General features: G+C 42.4%; 1 protein-coding gene and 1 long non-coding RNA gene across 3 annotated transcripts in view; one reads left to right on the top strand and one right to left on the bottom strand.

Annotated features, from left to right (window-relative positions):
• Positions 1–19,676, top strand: part of LOC142463092 (uncharacterized) — a 291,163-nt gene that overhangs the window by 234,798 nt on the left and 36,689 nt on the right. Inside the window, exons 58-67 of one of the 2 annotated variants that reach the window (XM_075565366.1) lie at positions 2,587–2,700; positions 3,348–3,476; positions 5,809–5,970; positions 6,328–6,489; positions 8,460–8,625; positions 10,990–11,177; positions 11,740–11,832; positions 15,000–15,204; positions 17,101–17,288; positions 17,901–17,995. In XM_075565366.1, the coding sequence (XP_075421481.1) occupies positions 2,587–2,700; positions 3,348–3,476; positions 5,809–5,970; positions 6,328–6,489; positions 8,460–8,625; positions 10,990–11,177; positions 11,740–11,832; positions 15,000–15,204; positions 17,101–17,288; positions 17,901–17,995 (1,502 nt within the window). Of the gene's footprint in view, positions 1–2,586; positions 2,701–3,347; positions 3,477–5,808; positions 5,971–6,327; positions 6,490–8,459; positions 8,626–10,989; positions 11,178–11,739; positions 11,833–14,999; positions 15,205–17,100; positions 17,289–17,900; positions 17,996–19,676 lie in introns of those variants that run through there. The other variant, XR_012787370.1, reaches the window with a different exon arrangement.
• On the bottom strand, positions 1,204–9,518 carry LOC142463093 (uncharacterized). The gene is made up of 2 exons (XR_012787371.1): positions 9,300–9,518; positions 1,204–2,491 (listed from the first exon to the last, which is right to left on the bottom strand). It is a non-coding gene; the product is annotated as an uncharacterized LOC142463093 (long non-coding RNA).

Raw genomic sequence — 19,676 nt, 5'->3', positions numbered from 1 at the left:
ATACAACAAAGTGGTTAAACAGAACATAAATATTAGCACTTGCCAGTGTTCAACGTCTCTAATCTTATATTCTTCTGCATTCTCCTCTGTCTTTGGCCATATCTTCATAGTTTATTTGTCCTCTCACTTTCATTTCTGAATCCAACTTCTGAACCTGCAGATGTGTTTTTCTTGCTAACAGCCCAAGATTCGGGTATTATATAAATATGACTCTTTTGTACTTGGATAAACAGCCCTCGGTGCCAAAGTTATTACACAAAGACCGTTTAGACGAAGGCTTTGTGGATCAGCCATAACACCGTTTGTATAGGAAGTTTCGGGACTCCAAGCATGATGGAAAACATGCTGCAGTGTAACTGATGTTGGGGAGATGCCTTCACAGCACAAATCATCAAAGCTTCTTTCACTTGAAGAACAGACACACAAATACAGGAAAAATGACTCCGGATATCTAGTGTCCAGCTTTCCTAACCCCCATTGCACTATATGGGAGCCTGTGTTTTTGAGCCTCCGATACATAAACAGAATGAGTTTGAAATGGTTGGAAATGCATAGTTGAGCAGTATTACGATAGTAGCTGAATGTTAATGAACTTTGCCAATGGTGGAAGTGTGAAGTGGGTGCAACCGTATGCAAACGTGCGCACACAAATGTTCTTACATCCTTTCTGCCCAATTGGTGAATTCGCCAAAACGTTTGCATGAATTCTCACACGAATTGGGACAGCATTGCTCTCTCACCCCCAAACATGCATTTGCTCAGAAAGATTTCAGTTGCATTCATTCCAATTGAACGCCTGAGCCAGGAGAAGCCCTTCATGGCATGTTGAATGGGTGCCTTTGGCTTCCCAATGGGAAACAGAGATTTGTGTTTTCCTACTCTCATAGCCATCTCATTGAAATGATGGAGTAGGTTAGTGGCAAGATCACTGTCTCTAAATAATTTGAGCTCAGTTTGAATCCTCCAGTTGTCCTTGTGACCCTGGGTGACCCCTATATCTCCGTCTGCCGCAGGCACCAAAGTTACATTCTGCAAAAGATGGCGGATTTGCACCACTACCAAAAAGTAAATAAGAATGAAAAGCAAAACTCAGTGCCTGTAGTGGACAGGCGGTGCCCCCCAGGAGAAAGGTAGACATGAACAAACAAGAAAAGGGAACGCCTAAGTGAGGTCTCCCAGAGTTTCCAAAAAGATGATTACAGATTATGAAAAAATATCAAAAAAGTATTTATTATAACAAGTAAAACCGGCGGTGACACAAACACATGCAAACTCTAAAAAATATACACCACAGATGAATCCCCCAACAATAATCCAACAATAAACCAGAATATCAGATAATTTATGTGACTGCGAGAAGCATAGATCCTGAGGGGTTAACATAATGTCCCCCCAGGAGGTATGAATAGCAGTACCCGGTGCTACAGTATCTGCATAATAAATGTGTCGACAATAAAAGGGGAAATGATATAACTCAAATCAATGCGGGCGTTCTCTGCCACACTGCTGCAGTTTACGGTGAAGGTAATCACCATACTAGCTGTGCTACTAAGACATTGTCCATAGTGCAGGTGCGCACTACGGAGCGCACTACGGAGCGCACTGAGTCTCGGCGCACTTGTCGCATGAGCGGTCTGTGACGCTTGCGACGGGGAGATGTGGCGGAGGCGTGGCCGTGATGTCACCAGGCCCTCATTGGCTGTCACGCGAAAAAAACAAAATAATTAATCTGTTCAAAAATATGGCGCGCTTCCTCATGTGCGTGGCCGTGCAGACTATGGCCGGCCCGATAGAGCTACTGCATTTTGTTTGCGCTGTGCTCGCCGTTGCGCGCACTATGGACGCAGCCTAAGACTCAAAAATAGATACAAATACAAAGTCTCCCGAGCAGCAGCACTAGGAAACCTCTCCGGTGTTTATGGCAATACCTGAATCGCAAGGAATGGCGCTGATTGTGGCATACGGACTGACTCCAATAGGCTCACAGCACACGTCCAGAGATAAGCAGCCGTGGACAGGCTACGACTGTGCAGGGGAATCCCCAGTATGGAGTCAGTGAGCTGTGCGGGAGAGTCCATGCTGCACCCTTTGTGTGGTCGGCGTCTCCGAGCCTGCCAGAGCAATCCGTCTGTGACATCCCCAGTATGGAGTCAGTGAGCTGTGCGGGAGAGTCCATGCTGCATGCTGTGGTCGGCGTCTCCGAGCCTGCCAGAGCAATCCGTCTGTGACATCCCCAGTATGGAGTCAGTGAGCTGTGCGGGAGAGTCCATGCTGCATGCTGTGGTCGGCGTCTCCGAGCCTGCCAGAGCAATCCGTCTGTGACATCCCCAGTATGGAGTCAGTGAGCTGTGCGGGAGAGTCCATGCTGCATGCTGTGGTCGGCGTCTCCGAGCCTGCCAGAGCAATCCGTCTGTGACATCCCCAAACGCTGCGTTTCACTGCAAAGCATCGGCAGGGGTTGTAAGCTCATGAGGCAAAGGACTAATTGTGCCTGCAAAAAAATAAGCAAATGTCATCAAACTCCAAATGTAAAATGGCCTCCGTACGATGCGCCTGCATTTGTTACCACTTTCCCATATTTTACAGGCACAAGTTGCGTGGAATAAAGGCCGTCCTGTGAACTTGAGGATCAGTGTGGAGGACAAATTAATGAATAACACCAAAGCTTGGAATGCCTGTGTGACCATTTTGCCAGGTCAGGTATGAACGGTGTGATTAATAAAGCCTTTTGTGTGTATCAGACCGGTCTTTAAATATTTGCAAATAATATTATACATGTATCCCAGCCACTTATTGTATGTACGATATTGTTGACTTAATAAAAAGGCTGATAGTATAGGTCAGAAGTGTCTAACTCCAGTCCGCAAGAGCCACTAGCAGGTCACGTTTTCAGAATATCCCTGCTTCAGTACAGGTTGCTCAGCCAATGACTGAGTCACCGTTTGAGCCACCAGTGCTGAAGCAGGGATGTCCTTAAAACCTGTCCTGAGGTGGCCGCTGAGCACTGGAGTTTGCCTCCCCTGGTATAAGCGTATTCTAGTCATTGCGTTATGTACATTTCCTAGCTCGGGACATGACCGTGATATTGTATAGTGTATCTGGAATCAGCAGGCGCGCTACTAACTAACGTGACGCTTTTCATCTTTTACCCAAAATGCATTGTAGAAAGTTTTAAGCACCCACCAATATTCACTGTACTGCAGCATATAGTAGAGGTATAAGGTCTACATGTAGGCAGACATTCTCCCTTCTTCCCCCCCACCTCACCCACAAATAAAACTAATCAAAATAAATTTCAAACCTGCTTTAAAACACTGACATGTATTATTTATTTATGTATATTGTAGATCCAGCAACTGTTAGGCGCTGAAAAACTTCAGGTGTGCGGAAATATGGAGCATGCATCCAACACTTTTACTGAGTATGTGGACATGAGGTGGGATACGAAAAAGGTCAGACAGAGCCTGATGTTTGAGGTAACAGTCACAATATCAGTAATAGAGTAAATAATGTCTGCAATATGTTGGGCTTTGGGAGCAGGGTATGAGTCGACTTGTGGTTTATCAAAGAAAAAAGTACAATTATTGTTTCTTTTGCACAGATTTGGTAAAAATTAAGGATCTTATTCTATATTTTCATAAGCGGACTTTGTGGCTATTTCGGCAGCAAAAGGCATGAACAGTTGCTTCGGACAATAAAGAATGAGCCTCTAAAAAGTGGGTGATGTTTTGGCTTAGGTTCTAAAAAAAAAAAAAAAAGAAGAATATGTTTCAGTGTTTGGTTTTGCTGGAACTTAAATATGTAAAAAAAAAAAATTCAAAATACACAGAATTCTTTTTTTTTTTTTTTAATTGCAACATTTTCAAATTCTCCCGTAAAAGTTTATAGGTTTATTCCTTCAAAAACCTCGAAATTTGCCCAGTTTAAAAAAAAAAAAAAAATCCAAATCCTAGGATGAGCCTGTTGGGTTTTGGCTCATGTTTTCTTGCATTGGAAATAAAACATTTTTACGAACGTTGACTGGAACTTTTGAACAAACTTCCAACTGGGCAAAGTACGAATTTCAAACTAGCAAACCTGTCCAAAACCTCTCCAGCCTTAATAAAAACTGCTCAGTGTAATACAAGATAGAAACATATGTAAATGAGAATGTTGTGAAATGACAAGCTATAACCTAGCCACCATTCTTCACATATCCTACACAGAGAACAAAGGCAATAACATGATTTGGTTTATGTGAAAATAGGAGTTGCGTTTTTGACTGATAGACCAGTTATTTCATGACTTGTTCTTTTGTTTGCAATCCACCATGTTGCCTTGGAACAGCAGTCCAAGCTGACGTTTTTTCCCCTCCACTTTAATATGTGCATCAATACAATCCACACAATGATACGTAATTAGCTCAGTTGCTGATCGATCAGTTCTCCTGTGATCGATCGGCGAAGATCCTGCTCGGGGGTTCAACTACATGGCTGTCAGTGCAGCAGATGAGGACCAAAGATGCAAAGTTCTGTGGGGAAGATCATGTGACCAGGCAGTCACTAGATACAATTGGTGCACTGCTGGAGAGAGGGCAGGGCCCAAAAAGGGGTGTGCCAGAGCCTGTTTCAGAAGTGGAAGGGATGTGACTTTGTAAATGGTTGCTATAGAAATAAAAAATGCTTGTTACATTATAATACATTCAAAATGTCATTCACAGTGGTTTAAAATAAAAATGCTACACGTTTTTTTCTTATAGCACAGAACTGATTTATTAAATAAATAAAACACATGTAGAATATTGCTGGGTCTGCAGCTTTAACACAACCGTTTTGAGGAATCATATGGATATGCAGAAGTCATCTTCTTTAAGATACAGTAATGGGGAACATATTAAGTAGAAGCACACCCATCTAGAAACAAATAAAGCACAATCGATTGAAACAAAAGGGTTTGCATTTACAGTAAATATTCCTTTGTAGTTTGCCGTGATGTTGCCTTATGTCCCAAAGTGATTACATGGGCTGTAAGAGACCCTTCGTGGAGCTAGCACATGTACATATTATAGTACAGGGGTGGCCAACAGTTTTTTCAGGCGTGCCAGTAAATGACACAAAAGATAAGGGAGCACTGGGGGAACAGTAATAGGTCTAACTCCTGTTACGAGTTTAACACAAAATGTGCCAGGTGAGGAAAAATACTCAGAGTGATGTCCATGTGCTTATGTACTTGGCTTGGTGCTCAAGGGGTAAAATACCCCAGAATATTTTACCCCTTAAGCACCAAGCCAAGTACATAAGCACATGGGCATCACTCTTTGAGTATTTTTCCTCACCTGGCACATTTTGTGTTAAACTAGTAACAGGAGTAGACCTATTACTGTTCCCCCTGTGCTCCACTATCTTTTTGTGTCTTTTGTCTATGTCAAGGATCCTGGATAGATCCTGATGGGGTTTTGAGCCTCGGGTGGAACTCCAATTATAGGGGTACTTGTTAACCCCCTTTAAAGAAGGTAGTATTTCTTATTCATTATTTTATACTATTTGGAAGAGAGCGCCCAGGTATTCTTTTGTTCCTAGTGCCAGTAAATGGCCACGATTATTTGGCTGCCCGTCTGCATCCTGCCCCCTACATCCGGTTTAAATGAATAGCTTAACCTAAACGGAAGAACGCCAAAAGTAAAAAAGTGACTCTCCCTCACGTATATATCCTTCTGCAATAATGGTTTTTAAAGTATTATTACCGGCAACCTACAGTACAATGATTTCTCATGCAAAAAGTGCCATTTTCGTTCAGCCCAAATCTGTTTTTTTATTCAATGTATTATAGAGAAACAGCACGTCGAATTCTGACAGGCTCCAGTTGGAAGCGACGTTTGAAAACCTATTTCTAGTGGCTTGCAGCCAGCAGCACATTCTCACTACTATAGACACCAATTACCTGGATACCATGGAGCACGTTCTGAAAGTGGATCTCTGCGATCTTGCACACGTAAGTGGGTATGGTTTACAACAGGGGGGTCTCAACTTCAGTCCTCAAGACCCCACAACAGGTCAGGTTTTGAGGATATCCCTGCTTCAGCACAGGTGGCTCAATCAGTGGCTCAGTCGAAGGGCCTGCTTCGGCACAGCTGGCTCAGTCGAAGACTGATTGAGCCTCCTGCGCTGAAGCAGGGATATCCCAAAAACCTGGCCTGTTTAGAGTGGGGGGGAGGCTTGAGAACTGGAGTTGAGAACCCCTGGTTTACATCATTGCATTTCCCATAAATGCAGTCTTATTTTCTAAGTATTGTCTTTTTTTCCCAGAATAATCAGCTGCCCCAAATAATGTAATGTGTCTTATTTTTAGCCTATTGTTCTTTCTGGAAAACATCATCTCAACAAAGAGGAGCTTTTGAAATCTGAAACCCGGCTTCATTTGTCTCCCAATGTGAAGGATGACACATGGTTTGCGCTGGCCTTAAAAGATCATGGAACAAGCCCAGCGCAGAATTACTCACTCAACGTAAAAGTAAATACTGTGCACCCACGCATGACATACTGTGTGGTTTAATGAAAGATAAAGGATTTTGAAGATACTCAGCTATCCATTAGTTTATCAACATCGAGCATGTGCAGCATAGGAAGCATCTACTAAAATACCGGTATATGTAAAGCCGCATTGCTACTGTATCTAGACTAAAATGAATATCTAGGAAAATAGAGAGCGTGGATAGAGCACAGCCAGGGATATCCTGTATATTGCGTGCAGGAAAAGAAGAAACAGCCAGGCCACTCCAGAGGTAACAAAAAGTAATACTTAATTTATTGCATGCTGAACATACAGAAAAAATGGACTAGGTAAACGCACCTACGCGTTTCGTACTCAATGTACTTTACCTTGATAAAGTACATTGAGTACGAAACGCGTAGGTGCGTTTACCTAGTCCATTTTTTCTGTATGTTCAGCATGCAATAAATTAAGTATTACTTTTTGTTACCTCTGGAGTGGCCTGGCTGTTTCTTCTTTTCCTGCACGCAATATACAGGATATCCCTGGCTGTGCTCTATCCACGCTCTCTATTTTCCTGGACCTACAACGGATGGACTGCACGCCGCCAACGACAAGAGTGCCCCTTGGGTAGCACAGGTAAAGTGCCGCAGTGCCTTATTTTATTCCTGTCTACCATGGACATTGTCCATTTATAAGTATTGTGCTGGTTGGGTGCTATTATGTGTTATAGTTGTGTGTGTCAAGCCGACTCCACTAGTACACTTATTCCCACCAGTTCCTAATCAATATTATTAGGGGCACTCCATCGTGTTTTGGATTAACCCATTGTGGATTTATACATTTGGATATTCAATTTACAGGACTTGTCACAATTTTAGAGCATCACATCTACCTTGTTCCTTGTAAAATGAATACCTGTTTTACAGACGATACAGGGTATGTAGCACATGTTATAGGTTTTTAGTCCCAATTACTGTTATATATAATATATATTTAATGTGTTGTGTACTGTAGCTCAATCCCGACCAACATTAGTAGGAGCAGTAGTAAAGGAAGTGATACTGTGCCTAAGGCCACGGGCATGGTCAGCGCTTAGGCGCTGACCCGCACTGACGCTTGTCAGTGAGCCCCTGCAGCCGCAATGAGAGCAGCTTTAGCAGGGGCTCGCGCACGCTTCCGGAAGCGTGCGGAAGCGTAGCCGACAATTTTTTAGTTTGAGCATTGAGGGCGAACCAGCTCCGTGACGTCACTGGCCCGCCCCCCGACACGCCCCCAGATGGCGTGTGAAAGCACCCGCTTTCCCTCAGCCTCAGCGCGCCTCCACACGGCTGAAGTCACTATGGACTCAGCCTTATTGTGACGGTCTAAACCAGTTTGTTATAAAAGGAAGTGAAGCTTAGTGGAATTCTTGTATATAGAGGAGTTCATTTCCATATAGCAGCGGTTCCCAACTCCAGTCTTCAGGAACCTCCAACAGGTCAGGTTAAGGATATCCCTGCTTCAGCACAGGTGGCTCAATCATTTTTACTGAACCACCTGTGCTGAAGCTGGGATATCCTTAAAACCTGACCTGTTCGTGACCCCTGGTATACAGCTGTCCCCCTGGTATACACAGTAAAATTGATAGAGATGGGCGTGTAGTTTCCACTTTTACTGCAGTTGGATCTCACCAGGAAATCAGCAATTACACGTGTGAAAGGTAAACTCCTCTACGTGAACACGTTTAGTACAATGATTCTAAACAGTATGACATACATGTACAGTATAGGGTGAATAGGCAAGAGAATCAAAATATTATTTTAAAATGGTAAGAATCCGAAATCTATGCAAGAATACACTACACACTACCTTGAAATATATAAAGGAGCAAAATAGATGGTATAAAGAGAGTAGGGATGGGTAGGTTTAGGTGTTGTCATACAAAAGAAAAGCCCACAGATATAGGTTTTCTGTCTTTAACTAAACACACGTGTCCTATTTTTCTGAAGCTGAAAGCATCGGAGGATGTTCAGATGGGGATTACGGGCATATATACGTCTTCCTCCGCTAACCATCAACTCCTGCTCAGGGGGAGCTTGGGGGGAAATGAACGATGGACACTGGGTGCTTCCAAGAGGAAGAAGTGTTTACAATTCAACATTGGACATGTAAAAGGTAAAGTAAACTGCGGGCAAATTATTATACCTGTATGGGGTGAAATCAGCCCAATAAGACCAGCGTTCCAATAAAAATGGAAGTATTTGTTTTAGTAATGAAGCCATTTTTCCTGAGTCGCCATTTTATGCTCAAAATGTTTCAGAAGAAAAACTAGGTTTCATTGTAAAAGTAAAACCAAAAGCTCTTGTACTGTAGCTTTCTCTTCCAGCCCATGCCACACAATGATAAGTCCATCCGCCTAAACATTAACATAGTGGGACCCGCTGAATCAAAGACCACACACATGCGTACACAGTTCCTTTACTCAATAATTCAAGATACAAAATGTTAAATAGAGATTAAAGACAATTTACACAACGCCACTAACAATGAACAGATACTTTGCTCAAACTGTTGAATTATTATTTTTAGACAAAATGTCTTGTCTTGTTGTTGTTCTTGGGTGCTACCTGGGGATTAAGCCATTTAAACAAGCACTATAAACAGAGAAAAGCAATCCCCGTAACAGTTGGTGCACTCCACAAAATTGATTACATCTATCTATCTATATATCTATCTATATATCTATCATTGTTATTGTTATGGTGTGCAAAGAAAGAACAAGTAGTTCTCTTGATTTAGTGGGTGAGTCTGTTTCTGCAGATTCCAGTTTAATTTGTATTTGTACTTACGAAAAGCGCAGGTTTCCAAGTAATGATAACACCACACAGCCTGTAATTCAAGTACTTCAGAATAAAAATTCAATTTTAATCTGCACAAGCAGATTCATCTACTAAATCAAGAGAACTAGTTGTTCTCTTTCTCTCAAATAAATCCGTGCACATCTCATCAATGTTGTGCAGTGCAGCATCTGTTAAGGGGATCGCTGTTCTCTGTCTGTAGTGCTTGTAGAGATTAGTGATACCAGAACATATCAAATGTTGCTTACAGCGCATAGTTTGTGTCTACTATTGCTTTAGATGAAGTCACCATAAGAGCATTCCTTTGGAACCATGTCATTTCAAATGACCAGGGTATATTTTCACTTCTGGGAACCCATAAAATTGAACTTAATGCAGTATGGAGCAATACGGAGAATAGCTGCATGCTTCAAGCCAGTTAAAGCTTCTTCCACCAGGAGATCACGAGGATGTCTAAATGTAACAGCTGATGCTTACTGTCCTCTCACACTGTCCTCTGAACACTGAACAAGTAGCCTACATTCTGGAATGTCTGGTTACTGGGGGGGCACAGCGCAGGGCAGGAAACACAGAAAATCAAACCTTTTAAAACATGGCAAATGCTGTGTATACTGGAGGGATGGAAATGTGCAGAGAAACGTATTGTACCAAAGAGTCCAGTTCATTTTTAGTGGGTGTTAGAAATGTACCACACACATCTCGAACTGAAAACATGAATCAATGTGTAATAATCCCAGATGGGTATACAGACAGGCTCAGGCAGATGCAATAATAAACATGGGGGGGTATCTTGTCCTTGCACCTTACTACTTAGTTTTGTACTCCAGAAAATGAACTTTGCACCGTTTCAGTTGGAATAAGCTTAGTTTTCTATTGGTACAAAGGAACGCTCTCAGCGGGAATATGAAATCCCTCTGCTAAAGTGGCAGTACCATTGAATGGGTCAGTGAGTGCATCCTTTATAACTTAAATAAGAACGGTGTGACTGTGGCAGAGTAGACGATACAGAAGTGGGCTGATTGTGAGTCTATCAATATATAACAGGCTTGCTCTGGTTACCTTGCAGTCAATTAGAAAGGCAAAATGTAGTCCTGTAGTTGCCTTGTTTCTGGACAACATTCCCCTCCCACACACCCCGCCAAATGCCAAGGGCTAAAAGGCTATGCAGTAAATTCATGGACTACGGACTACTATGTAACTATGTGACTCCAAAGCACATAGTTTTCAGCCGAAAAGCCCTATTCATGTAAATGGGGATTTTCTACCAACTTCAGAGTATATAGAATTCACCCGTATGATACATGATTTGTGGATCGTTAGTTAGCAGCAGACCCTGGAAGAAGCGGCACAGAATAAATATAAATATTACAGCTTTAGATTTGCTAAGTTTTGCAGTTTTACTTTGTTACCCTCCCATAAAATGCATGGCTAATTAAACACCGTGCCCTGCAATGTGTTGCAGGCTCCGTCCTCTGGCATAAGAGGGGTGAACACCTCCAGTGCTAGAGTACTTTACGTTTGTAGAGCAATGTTTTTCTGATCATTCTAGCACAGGAAAGTTACATATATTTGATCCCACTGAATCAAAGCTACTTGGATATAAACATGGCAGCCTCTTTGCATTGTAGCATTTCCGATGAAATTCAGCAGAAAATGTTCTATTTTTATTGTATTTATTTAGGAATTTCCGAGGAAAAGGGAGTGGAGCTCAGTGCATGCACAGATGCCAAACATTTGGCTGCAGTGAACGCTTATTTCATTGGTAACGGGACACAAGCAGAGCGGTTAGGACACGTTTTGCTCACTGCAGCTAATCAGAGCCTGAGTTTATCTTATCAAGGTTGTGGAGACACTATTGTCAAAGCAGAGGTGATGTATACTGTAAATGCGTTACAAACATTACAATGTGGCTACCGGTGCCCCCTATAACACACTGTGAATATATAAACACGTTACCTTTAGCCTGTTATATTATAGTGTGTGTGAATTCTACTGTTATAAGGGATTTAACAGAAGAGAGGAGGCACATAGAGAATAATCTCCCAGCATCAGCTGGTGCTGGTTTATTTATTAACTGGTACATTTACATATGACATTTCGGAGGACCTCCTAGACTCTTCTTCAGATCCATGCACCCGTGGATTTTGCCACTATTAGTGTGCGACAGCTTCCTAGCCCTTACCCATAATTGGCTACAAAATTATATTTCTTATGCTGGCTTGTACATTTATTTAAAAAATAAATAATGACTTTGACAGCAGAAAAGGCGTATTTAATGTTCTTATTATTCACGTAACGAGTGGCTTTTGGGTGTTTTTGAGTTGTGTGAGATCACATCGTACGTTTAACAAAAAACGAAGGGGATGGCACATTAATAGATGCATTAGCTGCCAGGAATATGATGAATATGGCACTATTTGTATTCTCACAGAACTTCCTTGGTGACCTTGGATCTCACCTGAAAATGCGCCTCGGGGAGATGAATACAAAATTTGATGCATACGTCAGGGGATTTCAGAAATCTGTAAGTAGCTTTTGCTTAGCAGGGTTCATTGTAGCCATTGAATAAATCAAACAAAAGTGCGTATGCAAGAAGAACATTCATCTATCCCAACTAATAAACATGGTGCAGAATATAGCAATCCAGCTGTAATACACTTACAACACTGCTCTGAGGTAGGGGTGCGCAAACTGAGGGCGCAATATTTTTCAGGGGGGGCGCGGCGGTTGCAGAGGCCCCGCGCTCTTCCCCAAGGCATTTAAATTAAATGCCGGGGTATCGCGTGGGGTCTCGGCAACGTCCCTTACCTAGACTTTGGTGACGCGTCGCCATGGCTACGCGGCTTCAAAGCTGCGGGGTCACGTTGCCATGGCACCCCTGCTCTAAGGGGCAAGTTCTATATCTTCCGAAGTGGTCGATCAGCAGTTTTGGGGGGAATCGCTTCCGAAAAAGGCCCGCTCGACAGATACAGAATAAGCCCCAAAGTCTCTATTACCCTTTCACCCACATTTTAAACTGTTTTCTTTATTCAGAAAAGCTCACAAATGTATATCACGCACAGTAATATGATTGGCCAATGTTTTTATGGATTGCATACTTCCAATAAAGTGACAAGGCATCTCTTACCATATTCCATGGCATCTCTTAACATATTCCATGGCATCTCTTACCATATTCCATGGCACCTCTTACCATATTCCATTCTCCTGCAATTCATTGTGGGGTTTTATTGCTATTTAACAAATATATTTATATGGTAAATAATAAAAGGATCTCTTGCTTGTGGATTCCAAGAATGTAAAGATTTAGCTTAGCGTCACCCCTCCCCACTTCTAAGAATTCCTGCTAAACAAAAAGATAGATTGTACTACCCCTATGAACATGTACTAAGAAGAGGAAGCTTCTTCAGGCCATTAGATGAGGTTAGAGAACGTTTGGTGTGGTCAGAGCTCACAAGTTACAGCAGTAACCAGACTTATCTATTGTATCATGTTATCTCCTGTGTCATAAGAAAATGTATACAATTCTATTCAATACGCAGAAAAATGATTTCATTTGGAGAAGGGTAACTTTTCATTTTTTTATTTTCACACTCTCTAAACTTAGATCGATAAGAAAATATATCTGGAGCGCTTCAGATAACAAAATGACTAATTATATATATATATATATATATATATATGTATGTATGTATATGTATATACACACACACACACACACAAGCGTAGGAAGACTTCTTGTCTCTGTAGCCGTGGTGAAAAACCTTAAAGCGGCACCTCCGGGCAAAGTGCTCCGGCGGTCGCACTGCGTGTGGTCCATGTTTCTGGATCGGACCCGCTGCAGCGATAACCCTCCGGCACCACGGCAGTCGCGCTCTTGCGTCTTGCCTCGGTGCCGAAAACAGTAAGTCTTGTACATCTGTATCTATATCTACAGTGGCGGGAACGTTTGGGAACCCCTTCAGATTTTCACATATTTCAAACCTAAAATATTATTAGATCTTAATCTAAGTCCTAATAATAAAGATATGGAAAACAAATACTGTACATATTACCTGCGCTCCTCCCTTTGTCAAGTATGCAGCCGGTAAAAGGATTGGCCTTACATATATGGGGAAAAAGAACAATTCCTGCGCTCCTAACAATTGGGCTAATGTGGTGGCATCTTTTGATCAAAACTTGCTGGCTTTGGCCAGCTTTTAATTGCACCAAATCACAAAAGCATATGTCATTTATTTAACCCCTTCAGGGCACTTTCACACACCACAAAGTTTAGTCCATAGGACAATAAGAAATGACATATATTCAGTGTAGGTAGCTGCTAAACGGAGGTAGCCTTGACGGGATTGCGGCTTGAATCATGTTTTGATCAAAAGATGCCGCCACACGACTCCTTTGTTACACAGACTTAGGTTCTTAATGGAAACATGTCACTAGTGTATTTTAGCCCAATTGGTACAAAGGGAGGAGCGCAGGAACGGTTCTTTGTTTTCCAATAGATAAAGATAACCTGATCAAACAAATGACACAAAAATATGATACTTTTTCAACATTTATTTATCCACAAATGATTAAACATTCAATCTCTATGTGTGAGAAAGTATGTGAACCTTTCGAGTACCTGGTGGCGCCCCTTGAGCAGCAATAACTTCAACTGCGCGTTTCCTCTCACTGCTGGTCAGTCTCTCACATCGGGTTTGCGGAATTTGGGCCCATTCCTCCTTACAGAACTGCTTCAGCTCAGTGACATTTGAGGGCTTCCTTGCATGGACAGCTCACCTCAGGTCCTGCCACAACATTTCGATGGGGTTTAGGTCCGGACTTTGACTAGGGCATTCTAGAATGCGTTATTTCTTCTTCTGCAGCCGTTCGTTTGTAAACCTGCTTGTATACCTAGGAGCATTGTCTTGCTGCATGACCCACTTTTGGTTAAGCTTCAGCTCATGGACAGATGGCCTGACATAGTGGCATAGAAAGGCATGCGCAGGCCCCCAGGCAACATTTTTGTATTGTTTGGCCGCGCATGCGCGACTGGCACTTGCCTACTGTGCATGCGCAATTGGCTCTTTCCTATAACGAATGCATGATTGGCACTTGCCGGCTGCTTGTGCGCATGCGCGTTCAGCAAGCTTCGATCGTGCATGCACATGAGCGACCGGCAATCACGCATGTGCAGCAGCAAAATAATGCATTGTTCAGGCTAGAGAGCGGGCCCCCGGGCCTGACATTCTCCTCTAGAATCTTTTGATACAATGCAGAATTCATGGCTGTGAGAGAGAGACTCTGTAAATAACACTAAGTTTGAGTCAGCGGAGCCTGGTTCAATTCCCGGTGTCGGCTCCTTGAGACCTTGGACAAGTCACTTTATCTCCTTGTGCCCCAGGCACCAAATACATAGATTGTAAGCTCATCTGGGCAAGGAGTGTGTCTGTAATAATTCCTATGTGCTGCGCACTGCGCACTATACTGTAATTATGAAGGGCTTTGAGTCCTGTTGGGAGAAAAGCACTATACGAAATAAAGTTATCAAATACACACACGCACACAAATTCATATTTAGGTATTATGGATAACACATTGAATGGCTGATAACCATTCACAAAAATGGGAGGATTACTGTGACATAATTGCTACAATAAATTGCAAGTGTTCAATAAGGAATTATAATGATATCCTCTGGGCCTCTCGCAGGTGCAACAATATGACTTTCTGCATGAAGCAGCTGGGTGGCCTCTGAAAATCTCCCATGACATAGCTGGAACCTTACAGCATGGCCCGAAAGCGTTTAACCAGATGTGGAAGCAGAGCGGCCTGAGACAAGCTCTGCGATACGACCTTCCTGTGTACTTTGAAAAAGTTCACAAGCTTGTTCAACAAATGCAGACAGAGCTGCAAAGTAAGATATTTAAGTATTTGGATGTGAATTGCAGCAGAGTTATAATACATTTATGAATATAAAAGGAAACTCAATCTGAACAATTCTCTCCTTAAAGCTGCAGTTCAAGCTGGCGTTTTAAAAATATATATATATTTTGTTTCCAATTCAATATGTGCATCAATACAATCTGCACAATGATAAGTGATTGGCTAAGCTGCAGATCGATCCGTTCTCCTGTAATCAATCGCTTGCTCTGGGTTATTTAATTCAGTTCTTGCACAGCATTTTGGGCAATGTAGGCACCAAGTTGTAGGAATTTAGATTGCAGTAAGTCAGGTCCACATTGGCGGCTTAGTTTTAATTTGAGGAGCGCTTGTGTAATCTCCTCTTCAGATACTAGGACAAATGGAAAATTGTGGGCAATATTGGTAGAAGGTGGGGCTACAGTTGTTTTCCTGGATTGAGCTTCACGTTTGTAGTTCGGGTTGCACTTTGATAATAGGGAAGTAACACACCCCACAACATATTAATTGAATGCGTTTGCAATATCAGTGGGATTTGTCCGAGTAGTAGCATCCTTTTTGATACTAGATGGTTGTTGATGGTTAGAAGGCTGGAATATATTGTTGATAACCTTCCAGAAGTTAGCTGGGTTTGTTGTATTCTTGTGAAGATCGTCAGTCATATTGCGCTTTTGCGTGTCTTGTTTGCCTTGTGCATTCTGCAAGCATCTGTAGTAATTCAGATCCTTGGTTGTGCCAGTAGCTTTTCCACAAGGCGTCACTGAAATGGTAAATCGCAACAAGGTTGATTGCAACCCATGGAAGGTGGGCCCCCCGTACTGTTATGCTGCATAGCGGAGCATGGGTATCATAGTTTTAAGAACTCTGTTTGGAAATGATCTAGCGCAGAATCGGGGTCAGGAATCAAGTCGATTCTGTACCAAGGGCAGTTGGTAAGATCAGCAAGATGTCCTTACTCTTTTCTGTCTTGACCTGCCCACAGTTTGTAAGACAGCTTCTATGCTGAAGATACTATCTTATATGCACAGAGTTCCTCTTGGTCTGCAAATGAAAATATCACTTGTGAGCACATTCAAGTCTTATACAGGTCTGTAACCCTGCTTTTCACACTCATCTCCTAGCCTACAGTGCTTCCACTGCAGCAAGGGATTCTCGGAAATGACATGCAAATGAGCGCACAGTGTCACTTTTGACATGGACTCTATAAGGGAGTCTGCAGCAAGTCTCTCAACACCACCCAAATCTCTCAACACCACCAGTTGTTTCTTACTTTAAATATGCCTGTAAATGTAACATTGCATCTTAAAGCAGCAGTTCATGCTGCAGTTAAAAAAACAAACAGAAAAAAACCATTTCCATTCAATATGTGCATCAGTACAATCTACACACTAAGTAATTAGCTGAGTTGCCGATCCATTTTTTCTCCTGTGATCGATCGGCGAAGATTCGGCTCGAGGGTTCACTATATGGCTGTCAGTGCAGCAGAAGAGGACCAAAGATGCAAAGTTCTGTGGGGAAGATCATGTGACCAGGCAGTCACTTGATACAATTGGTGCACTGCTAGAGAGAGGGCAGGGCTCAAAAAGGGGTGTGCCAGAGCCTGTTTCAGAAGAGGAAGGTGATGCGACTTTGTAAATGGTTGTTACATTAAAATACATTAAAAATGTCTTTAAAATTTTTTGATTTTTTTTAAATGCTGCAAGTATTTTCTCATAGTACAGAACTGATTTATTAAAAAAAAACCACACATGCAGGATATTGTTTGAACTGCTGCTTTAATATTCTGCACCCAGGAAGTACTTGAGGCAACTCTCAACCTTTTTCGTTTTAGAAAGACATAGAAAATGACATCAGTTGCTTCACCATAAGCATATCTTCTGTATTTTTGTAGAGCCTCTAGCCACACTAAAGGATGCTTACTACGATGCAACCTTAAAACCACTGGATGATGTTTGGCAGGCAAAGACCGAAAACTGGCTCCAAAAAATCCATGCCTTTCTCCCCAGCATAGTCAAGGACGAGTGGCTAATGGAGCCTGTTAGACGGCTACTAGAAGCCTTTAAGGCTGGGTTGGATGCGGTAGGTATAACATTGGGGTTTTCTAGGGCTCATGCTTTGGGAAAAAAAATAATTGTGATTTTTTTCTATACTAGTAAAAAGAATCACAATCTCTGAAGGATCTGAACATATTCTGGGATTAATAGGGTTACTAAAACTGTCCACGATTAGGACTTCAACCGCCTTTTTAAAAATATGTTCATGTTTCTACTTTGGGAAATAAAAACATATGACCTTTTTAAAGTATAATACATTATTTATTTTCCTCCCCCCATCCCCTAAAACTCGCACCTTATTTTTACCATCTCTTAACGAGAATGATGGTTGACATTTTATCAGTCTAATTTTTTTGTGTGTGCTATAAATGCTTGCGACAAATTTGACAACAGCCCAGTTCAGAATCGATGCTTCAGTGTTCTGCCGAGCCACGGGCGGAAAGAACGACTCTCCCGATATTCGTATACACACAGAAGGTTCCATCGTTAGATTCCAAAATTGTTAACGGCCATTAACTTCAATTGTTCTGGATTAATTCCAGAGATTAGCAGATCTAATCTACGGTCTCCACTTGAAGGCTGTTCCCTGTCAGTTCTTCCTGTGCATGTGTTAAACCGATGTATTCTTAACTTGAAGGGAACTCATCAGCTGCTGAAATGGACAGATGCCAAGCTTTCCAGAGCAGTGAGCAAGTTTCGCAACCCTCTGGCAAACCTGTTCGGTTCTTCCAGGTAACGTCATTTGTTTTTATAATGCCACAGTTCTTAATAGTATTGAATTTCTACTACTGATCATATAGGATGACGTAAGCCTCTCCATGGCTTTCGTATCTGAGACAAACAAGTTGATTAGTTTTACGTTTAATACTAGAGTATAGGATGAAAAAGTTTTAAGTATGGACAATGCACTCAATTATTTTACACTTTTTAAGACACCAGGTGATGAAATGGAGTTGCAAGATGGTACTGTAATAGTGAATTTAAGTTTTGGGCTTCAAAAACAAAAAAATTGTACTATTAGGCTTTTAAATAATTTTATTGTTGGGGTGTTTACGTGCTTGTGTATTTATTTTATTATTGTGTATTTTTGGCCTTAATTATTTGTATTAGGTTGACCATTGACTGCTATAGATGCTTATCATGCCCATATTATATGGGTATGATATAACACTGTGCCAATCACTTGGTAGAGGGTGGGTATAGTGGTCCCGGGTGGGTGGTTAGGCCTCCCGGTGGGTAGCGGGGGAGGGTGGGTTAACCCCTTAATTACTATAGCGGTTATTAAGGGGTTAGGGGCCATTAGATTGTATTTTTTCTTGTATTCTTGCTGGCATTGGAGGACATGGACCTGGAGTATGCTGACGAGGACGCCCTTCATGATGGCAGGGGTAAGTAGAAAGTTTACTTTATTTATGCTGGCTGGCTAAAGTTTGATTTTATAATGTGCAAATGCACTATTATCCATATGTGGATAATAGTAATTTTGCCCATTACTGTACTGTATGTGTTGTGGGGAGGCAGGGGGGGAGGGTAGAGGAGGTGGGTAGTAGGGGTGTTGTGTTTATTTTTGTTTCTTGGGGGTAGAGGGATTGGGTGAAGGGGGTAGTAGCCCCAAGGATGGATGTTTAGGCCTCCCTGGGGGGGTAGCAGGACTGGTTAACCCCTTCATTGCCATAGAGGGTCCCACCGCTATGGTAGTGAAAGGGTTGACTCCTCCCGCAACTTCTAGACAAGCCTAACCACCCACCCTGGAACTACTACCCCCTTCATCCACATCCTCTGCCCCAAGAAACAGGCTATTGAGGTTTAACCTCTTCATTGCCTTAACGGCTAGCCGCTAAGGTAATGAAGCTGTTTTAATATAAATTTTAATACTAGTGTAGATGAGCAGGGGGTTTCCGGAGCAGAACCGCGTTGATTTGAGGTCCAGGGACCCCCTGATTCCTGAGATACAGGCCCCGTTATGGGGTGCCGGTATCTCCTATGCATTTTATTCCCACGGTCCCGTGACGCAGACATTTAAATGCATAGGAGATACCGGCACCCCATAACAGGCCTGTATCTCGGGAAGCAGGGGGTCCTCGGATTTCAAATCAACGCGGTTCTGCTCCGGAGACCCCCTGCTCACGCACACTAGTATCACAATTTATATTAAAATATTGCGATTGCTGGCGAGATATGCGCAGGGAGAGGCGTCTCTCTGTTGCTGGAACGAATTACAGGGTGAGCCCTTTTCAGAGAGGCGGTCATCACGCCGCCGGCTACTCGCCCGTTTTGGGAATTTTGCTATCACAGGTAATCGAAGCTTTCTGATACCGTGATAGCAACGCTCAAAAAACTGGCGGCGTAAACTGCAGGGCGGTTTTATTTATGAAGGCTTGTAAATAGGCCCCTAACTCTTTTTTGGTAGCCA

The sequence above is a fragment of the Ascaphus truei genome, chromosome 11 (genome assembly GCF_040206685.1).
Source record: "Ascaphus truei isolate aAscTru1 chromosome 11, aAscTru1.hap1, whole genome shotgun sequence".
In the NCBI taxonomy this organism is placed as follows: domain Eukaryota; kingdom Metazoa; phylum Chordata; class Amphibia; order Anura; family Ascaphidae; genus Ascaphus; species Ascaphus truei.
This window is presented reverse-complemented; position numbering and strand designations above follow the sequence as displayed.